Genomic DNA, 9,629 nt, shown 5'->3' with positions numbered 1-9,629 from the left:
GTGGTTCTTTTGAGGAGTTTATTTTGGCCACATCAAAATCAGCATGAAACGGCATTTACAACCCATTTTACTTCCATAACGTGACGTGTTTATAAGAGAAACTGTATATTTGATGATAAGCACGTGGTGCGGGCCTTGATTTCATCCATCAGGAACTGATTAGACGGTGAAGGGGTCTTTATATGATAGTGGTTGGAAAATAAAAGGGTTCGATTACAGCACGTGAGCTGAAACTTGGAGGAAGTGGAGAAAAATATTATTTCGATGAACGATTACAAAGAAAAACATGCCTTTTCTGTAGAAAACCGTGCCTGATGAGCATACTCAGTGCAATCTCAAATGTGTGTCTGAATATTATAGAAACATTTCCCATATTAGCTGACATAATGGGCGTCGTGCCCAGATAGAAAACCTCGCCAAGTTTACAAATGTGCTTTACTGCGCACATATATATATATATATCACGAAATCTGATCGGACAGATCCCAGCAGATGGAGTTTGTTTTTGTTCTCAATGAGTCATTTTTAACTCAATTTTTCATATGTTCTCAGTGAGAAGTCATGAATAAATAACTGAACTCGTACTCTCTTGACTTGACTGGAGCGTGATTATTGATTCATTTAACCCTGCTGCATCACACACACACACAACCAAACATTTTCCCAACTTTATCCCCTTTGGAGTTTTATTTATTTCTTTTTTCTTTAATTTGTTTGGCTGTTTTATAGGACAGGGTTAGTTCACATAAACATGGAATGCGTTCACTTTTCTCTAACGCTTCTGTTTATTAATGTAACTCAATAATTATGCTGGAAAGAACTGATGTAGGATTTAAAACAATTTTCTCATAAATTAAGGCCAATAATTACAAAGAAAGGGCAAGTAACACATTGAGTTAAACATGCAATTCTGATGTAGAAAGTCTGAAGTAAAACATACTCTAATAATCTCAGATAAGTGCAAGCTAGACAGAGAAAGATGACAGAAAAGATACATATATATATATATATTTAGGATGAAGTCAGACAGTGATGGAAGAAGCCGCTGGAAAAATATCAGGGAATCATTTGATTTTATTTCTATATTTTCTGTTTTTATTTTAAAAATGTTGTTGGATGTTTTGTCATTTTTATTATTGAAATTATTATTTAGTATTTCAGCTTAAAATGTTTCCATTCTCTCCATCTCGTCTCTACCTCTCTCTCTCTAAATATATGTATATTTAAATGTTTTAAATTCTTTATATTTAAACGTTTTCAGATTTTTACATTTTCATTAAAGTTCAGTCATTTTGTCGGATGGTTTTGTCATCATCATCATAATCATTATTATTCTTAAATATGTCTGTTTTATTAAGTTCTAGTATACTTACAGTTTTAGTACTTCCACTTTTTATGTTTTTATTTATCATATTTTAAATGCTTAATATTTTCTACATTTTTGTATTTTGTTTTCATTTTAATTTTAGTTACATTTTCAGCATTTTTAAGTGTTTTTGTCATTTTTATCAGTGTTATTTATTTATGTCCTTATGGGTTTTGTTCATTTTTATTTCAGTTTATTGTAGCTCACCAAGTTGAGCGAAATGAAAAGTGCATCTAGCTTATATAAAATACATTCCTTTTTATCATTATCAAAATGAAATATTTTATATTATGTTAAATTTTTGATGACTATGACTTTCATTTCATAGGCAAACAGTTTTTAACATTTTGTTTGTGTGGTGGGTTTGAGATCAATGTGAGAAAACGAGTAAATGATGAGGGAATTTTCATGTCTATGTATTTTTCGAGTACTTTTAGTCACAGATATTAACTCCAAGCTCCGAGTCATGCAGTGAAACCTCCAGCGGTTCAGTGTTTCCATCAAAGCTCTTCTCTTCTCACTCCCACACTGTGTTTGTTTTTCCAGCTGGATCCCGGTAAAGGGTCTGTGGACGAGAGCTGATCTCAAAGCGCTTCTCCATCAGAAAGCTCTTTAGGTGTATGGTATGTGCACAAACACGGCTCACCGACCGCTCTTGCCCTTTGACCCAGGAAGCACTCGCACCCCTCGGATCTCCTCCAGCCCTCCCCCTCGATCCTGATCCGCCTCGCAGACACAAAGCTGACGAGATGGCCTAGATTCATCCCTCTAAACACACGAGCGGAGGGAAACCTTGAGAAAAGATTATATAAGGCTGCTCATCCGTGCACGTTTGTGCTGACAAGTGAAAACACACCACACACGCTCATACAGGACTTTCGTTTTATGGTCTTTAACATTATTGCCTTTTGTGTTTGATATGATGGTGAGCAATGATGACTGACGTTTCATCTTTTGGCGTACTGTTGCTTTAAATGTTGCATTTGAGCAATTGGAATAAATGCCTTTTTTTGTCTCTTCTGCTCGCCAAGGCTGCGTTTGTTTGATTAAAAATGCAGAAAAAATAAAAAAAAATTGTGAAATATTATTACAAATTAAAACTCTATTTTCTATGTGATTATATGTTAAACTGTAATTTATTTCTGTGATGCGCAGCTGTATTTTCAGCATCATTACTCCAGTCTTCAGTGTCACATGATCTTCAGAAATCATTTTCAGTACGAATGCTTCAAATTTTTGTGGAAACCATTGAAAATTTGGGGTTAAAAAAATTAATTAATATTTTTATTCAACATGCATGCATTAAATTGATCAAAAGTGCCAGTAAAGACATTTATAATGTTACAAAACATTTTAAATAAATGCTGTTCTTCTGAACTTTCTATTCATCTGTGAATCCTGAAAAATAAAATGCATCACGGTTTCAACAAAAATATTGTGCAGCACAACTGTGTTCAACATTGATAATAATCAGAAATGTTTCTTGAGCAGCAAATCATCATATTAGAATGATTTCTGAAGATCACGTGACACTGAAGAAATAAAAATAAATTACAGTTTAACAGAGATTCACACAGAAAACAGCTGTTTTAAATACTAATAATATTTCACAATTTTTCCTGTATTTCTAATCAGACAAATGCATCCTTGATGGCTCTTTCAAAAACATTAAAAATCAGTAATGTAATTTAAAAGTCAAGACAGTTATTAAACGAATCACTTTAGTCTTCAAGAAGGGAAGTTCAGCTCTGTTTCAGGAACAACTCCGTCCTCAAACTGTAGCAAAATAAACACACACATAATTAATGTATAGACATTTCAACAACAGAGTCAAAGGCCCTCAAACTCACACTAAACAGATGATGTGGCCCCGGTGGGGGCCCCAGCTAAATGGATGAAAAGAAACGCTGAGGAAAACCAGGCCAGTGACGCCAAACATAAAGATGAGGTCAGAAGTTTAACCATAGCCCCTCGATTCAGGTTTCAACCTGAAACCATGTGCTGATGATGGGACTATTGTTTTGCAGTTGTGTAACACACACACACACACACACACACGTTATTTTTCAGCTTTCACGTGATCTCCTGTATGCATTACACATGAGATATATGAGACACAGCCACAGTGCACTCACAGTATATACAGGATTCAGCCTGGAATCATAACATAATCAGGGACTAATCCTATGGGATCCTGATGGGAATTTCCCAAAGAATACAACGAACAGGATCCTGTAGAACATTCAGTATGTTTTAGTTTTGGGAATAATGTGTTGCAGCTAAATAAAATCATAAAGATTTGATTTGTTAAGCATGTTTACACGCATATTATATAAATATAAATATTTATATGAAGATGTATGGTTACAATATTGATGTTCCACTGTATTTATATTATTTATTGTTGTTAGATACCCAACAATATCAGTTTGCATTATTGGCAATCATACTGCGGAATAATAATAATGTACTTATTAACTGATTGAAAAGGAAACCTTAACAAATTATCATAAATTACAAAAAAATCCTACATATTTTTTGACATCATTCCTTAATAATAATAATAATTTTTACCCATTTTATTTTTTAAAAACCCACATTTTTGTACAATTTACCCTGTTGTCGTTGGATAATACTGGCAATCATATAATAATCATATTAAATGTTAATAATACAGTCATATTGATTGCAAAGTAAATCCTTAAAAATTATGCCATGAAAATTTGTATTATTGCCAATCATACGGTATATTAATAGTCATCGATACACATTTATTGAAAAGGAAAACCTGACAAATTATGTCATAAATTGCAATAAAATCCTACATATTTTTGGCATCATGCCTTATAGAATTATTATTATTAATTTTTTTTTTTTTATAAAAACCCAGAATTTGTACATTTTACCCTGTTGTTGCTGGATATCCATATAATAATAATAATAATTAATATTAGTCATAGAGTCATATAGATTTAAAAGGAAATCCCCACAAATGAAGCCATAAATTATCATAAAAACCTTCATATTTTCATCATTTGCACCTGTCATATTCATGCACCATTGTATTTACAAACGAATTTACCCTCTTATTCACCCTGGATGTCCAGCAATATCACTTTATATCATTGCCAATAACGAAATAATAATATTAGACGTTACTCATAGTAATTGTAGAAAGAAATCCCTAAAAATAATGTCAATAAAATCCTGCATATTTTTGCAAGTATCCTCTTATTATGCTTCGTATCTCACTCTTACCCAGATCTGCCCTCACATTCTTTGTGTCCGGACTGCACAGGTCTGCTTCTGAATGTGAATGACCTACTTTTGATATTTTTAACTTTTTAAACACAGAAACGCTGTGAGAGGACAGATTGTTTACCTCTTAGGACACACCCCTGGAGGGCAGGGGGCGTGTCCCGCTCTCGCAGTCAGTGTCGCGGCATTCGACCAATCGCGAGGGAGCTGTCAGGCGCCTCAGCCAATCGGCAGAGAGGGGGTCGCGAAGCCCGCTCGCGATTGGCCGTCGCGGTAACTATGTCTATAGATATGCGGGGCGGGGCGGGGCGAAGCGGAGCTGCTGTCCGTTTCGCTGCTTGGTTGATCTGGACAACGAAGAAGAAGAAGAAGAAGCGTTCCGTTGGACTAAACGCGAGTTCAAACTGCGTCCTGAGAACGAATCCAGTGGATGGTTACGGAAACAAGTCCGATAAACTCGGGTAAAATGCGCTTTGATGATATTCTAGTGTTCGTAGTGTGGGTAAAGATCGCTGTGGCTGTCAGTTTTTTGCGAATATGTGGCTGAGGAGAGTCTGCGCGCGAGTGTGTGTGTGACATGCTAACACACAAAACAACACGATCACACACACATACTAGCTTCTGGATAACAACACCATGTTATTTCGGTATTAGTTTGGTTATATGGTGTGTAAATGATTGTGAGGATTGATTCTGGCTTCTCGGTGATTTATAGCGGTGTTTTGAAGCGCTGTTAATATTGTGTGTGTGTGTGTGTGTGTGTGTGTGTGTGTGTGTGTGTGTGTGAGTGTGTGTGTGTGTGTGTGTGTGTGTGTGTGTGTGTGTGTATTCAGTGTAAACTCATCAGGTAGAGACACAGTGCTCCTCTCATCAGCTCTTATTGTTATTATGTATCTGTTCACTTGTTTACAGTGTTTTGTGTCGCATTTTCACTCAGTTTAGGTCGAGACAGTGTTTCTATGATGGTCGAGTTCAGTTTGTTGCTGGATTGTGGACGTTAAGATCTTATATTTTTACTTTATAGCATTTGTTAGTATTTCTGTTTGGTCAGGTTACATTAAATGCACGAATAAATGCATTATTTTGTTTTGTTTTTGGAGTTTTTTGTGTTATGTTGTATTTTAGGATTCCATGTTTTACTGAATGCAGTTTACAGTATTTCTACTTTAGTCAAATTACACTAATTCACTGATAAATGCAATTATTTCTGATCGTTGTGTGCATTTTTCACATTTTTCATCTGAATACTTAGGTTTGTATTTAAAGAATAAGATGTGCTTCAATTATTAAATACAATGTAACGTTAAATGAAAGTTAATGCAGAAATGGGATTCGTAGCCTGTTTATTTAATTTAGGGAAAAAGCATTGTGATATTTAATATCAACCAATTAAATTTATTCACTTTTGCAAACAAATCAGTGAAGTTCAAAGTGCATCACATGCAACACTTAAAACTAAAATTGGCATAGATGCACCTATGAATAGACAAGTTAAAATGTAAAATAAACAAATAAATAGGGATAAAAACAACAATAATACAGTACAGGCTTAATTACAGATGCACAGTATCAGTATTGATCGGTTAGCATGTTTTAATTAAACACATTGATCTGGTTTTGATGATTGTATCATATTTGTAAACTTATTTCTAATTCTGTTTTTTAGGTCTTTAAAGTTTTTAATCTTTCTTCAGGTTTTGTATAAACGTCGATCTGTGCTTTAAAAACAGCTGTTCACAAAGCACTATTGATTTGTTCATTACACGATTTAATTGCCGTAACGAAACAATTATCAGCATCTGACCAACCAAACGCTTTTGTTTTTTTATATAACAGTTTGTTATAATTGCATGAATTTCCTGAAGAGTAATTCCACGTGTGTCCTTCAGCATAAATCCGTCTGTTATTACAGCGATTGTTAGTGGCATTATGAGTGTTTTTGAATCTTTATTAGTTAGTTTTTGTCTGGATCAGACGCTTGCTTAGGGCTCAGACGTACAAATAAGACCAGAAATACGAGCTGTGTCTTTTTTTGTTGTGATGGAGCAGGATTTCACGAGTGTTTTCTGCAATGCAAACGGCTGTATTTGTAGCAGTTATGATGAAATTCATAGTATGGTATTCCATCTGTTGCGTTGACATCTCTGAGAGCGACGGCCTGAAGTGTGGGAACGGCTGCAACGTCATGCATTTCTGTAGTCTTTAGAGGAAAAACTTGCATTGAAGGGCACTTAGAATGCATTGCATTTTTGCATATTACACCATCGTATTTCAGAGCCGTTTGTAGGTGAAACAGCAGTGTGTCGCATGCCTTTTTTTCCCCCGTGCATGATCCGAGACTCACTTTGCTCTGTTTGGCGTCCACTGTGTTTGTTTTGTGTCAGAGCGTAGCCTTTGCTCCCTCTGATATAAATCTTTTATAGTCTTTTTAAAGGGAAAAAGCGCTGCATTGCAAGAATGGTTGTGAGCTTTAAAAGGCACACGCGTCAGTTGTGGTGGTGTGCCGTGAACATGTGCCTCTCACACACACACACACGCACGCACACACACACGGGAGGCTTTTCCAGCTCAGGGTGGTTATTGTGTAAGAGACTGATCGTGCCTTTCGTAATTGTGTGATTAGATATCTTTATGAGCGTGTTTGAATTGCACATCTGTAAACAACACTCACGCCAAAGTTACGATGTGTGTTTGATGCCATTTGTTGAAAGGAGGACAGAATATGGCACCTGTGTTGTAGTATTTTTATTTATTTTTGACTTCCAAAATTGTTTATTAAATAAAAGAATACATTTTTTATAAATAGGCGAACTTTTTCTTGTTTGTTTTATTTTAACAACCTCTTCCTAATTTGGAGTTTCTAAACACGGAACAAAACTACGTTGAATAGAGTCTAAACTACTGAAACTACAAAACCAGATTTCTGTGTTTTCTTGTTTTTATTTTTAAGCAAACACTACATGAACCTTTTTTTTAGTTTGTTGTATTTTGGCAACAGAAGTCTAAAATCCAAGTAATAAACACTAAATAAGTGTAAATTGTGTTCAAGAGAGTCTAAACTCCTGAAAACAAAACAAAAAAAAAATACATTTTTTTTTTATTTATTGTTTATTGTAAGTTTGTAGTGGGTTGTATGTTTGCTTAACAAGAAACAATGGTAGCTACAAGTTCTTATACCACTCGAAAATGTTTGATAGATGAAAAAATAAATTGGTAACTGATTTATGAAAAAGAGTAGTCTTAATTAAATTGATTGAATTTATTGAATTAAAATCCGCTACATTAACATAATTTTAGCCAGTTACATTTTAGCAACAAAAGTCTAAATTGCAGATTCTAATAGTATGCTACATTATCTTCAAGAGAGGATAAACTACTGAAAAACTATTTGATGATATTTTACTTGTATTTATTGTTGTTAAGTTCATGTAGTGGCTTGCTTTTTTTTTAAGTCGGTTTTATGTTTATTTACCATATTTTTTTTTTTTTTGATTAATTACAAGTAAAACTGTTTAATAAATTGAGCATTGAAAAAGCTCATAAAAAGCTTAGTCTAATTTAAATTTAATTCATTTTTATTGCATTTATTAAATTATAATAGTTGTTTTACAAGCCTATCCTGATAATAGGAGTTGATAAATAGGATTGCTTTGATTTGTAATTCATACGTAATACAGCATTAGGGCGAGTGTTGATAAATCTTCATGTGCAGCCACGTCCTGCTGTGAACGTGAGAATCACCATCCAACAGACACGCAGTATTACAATCCTAATCAGATACTTACTGAAAGGGAAGATTACTCCGTTAGGTGAGCTGTGGGATCTGATGTTAGTTAGTTTTTTACATTAAAACTGCAAATTAGTACTAGCCGGTGTTACAGTTACAAATCACTAAACAAGAGAAATTGCGTTAGAGAGGTTAGACTCCTGAAAAAGTACAAAAACAGCGCTGTTGTTTGTTTGTTGTGAAGCAAACTACTTCTTTTTTTTTCAGTCTGCTGGATTTTAGCAATGATAGTCCAAAAAAAATACTCAAAAAACTTAACAAAATTAAATATTAATAACCCCCTACATTAACTTCCATTTTAGTGTGTTGTATTTTAGCAGTGAAAATCTAAAATACTCCACTACTTAACTTCATTAAAATTTGTATTTTAGCCAAGTCTTTTTTGTATGTGCAAACGTACTTGGCATGTGTTGTTGTCTCTGTGTACTGGAAGCTTGTGATATTAAAACAGATTCCTTGTATGTGCAAACGTACTTGGCAATAAAGCTCTTTCTGACTTCTGACTAAACCTCAGTTGATAAACACTGAACAAATGTAAATTGTGTTCAAGTGAAGCTAAACTACTGAAAAACTACAAAACAGTCTTTGTTATTTCATAAACTAACATTATTATTAACATTTAGTCTGTTGCTTTAACTCAAAAAAGTATTAACATTTAATCAATTATATTATCTGTGTGTTGTTGTCTCTGTGTACTGTAATCTTGTGATATTAAAACAGATCAAGAGGTGTAATGTTCAAGACGAGGCTAAACTTGGCAAACTACAAACTCTTTCTGACTTCTGACTAAACCACAGTTAATTAAGCAAACTGAACAGGAACTTTGTTTGTGTTCAATGTGAAGCTAAACTACCTGAAAAACAGTGATAAACACTTCTTTTGTTATTTTTTATTGTAAGATTATTAAGAAACCACTACAAATGACTGCATTTTTCATTGTACATTAAACAGCTTCTTGAACATTTTAGTCTGTTGTGTTTCTGCCACAAAGTTTTTATTTTTAATTAAACTGAACAAAAACAAAAAAACAACAATATATTCTAAACATTCTAATATTTATAATTAAGCAAACTGCTACATGAACTTTGTTTTTAGTTGAATGTATTTTAGCAACGGAAGTCTAAACCTGTCCTGCAGTTGATAAACACAGTTTTTTGTCAGTAGGCCTAATTGTAAACTATTCTAAAAAACATGAAAATGTTTAAGAGAGGCTAAACT

At 33.9% G+C, this 9,629-nt stretch overlaps 1 protein-coding gene across 1 annotated transcript in view; it reads left to right on the top strand.

The window, feature by feature from the left end:
* The first annotated feature begins 4,933 nt into the window (after positions 1–4,933).
* The window catches only part of vdra (vitamin D receptor a), a 42,430-nt gene continuing 37,734 nt past the window's right edge, over positions 4,934–9,629 (top strand). Inside the window, exon 1 of the mRNA XM_042750244.1 lies at positions 4,934–5,085. Coding sequence (XP_042606178.1) covers positions 5,055–5,085 — 31 coding nt within the window. The 5' untranslated portion in view covers positions 4,934–5,054. The remainder of the gene's footprint in view (positions 5,086–9,629) is intronic.

The sequence above is a fragment of the Cyprinus carpio genome, chromosome B23 (assembly GCF_018340385.1).
Source record: "Cyprinus carpio isolate SPL01 chromosome B23, ASM1834038v1, whole genome shotgun sequence".
NCBI classification, from domain to species: domain Eukaryota; kingdom Metazoa; phylum Chordata; class Actinopteri; order Cypriniformes; family Cyprinidae; genus Cyprinus; species Cyprinus carpio.
Note: the sequence above shows the minus strand (reverse complement) of the source record. Positions and strands in the feature narration are given on the sequence as shown.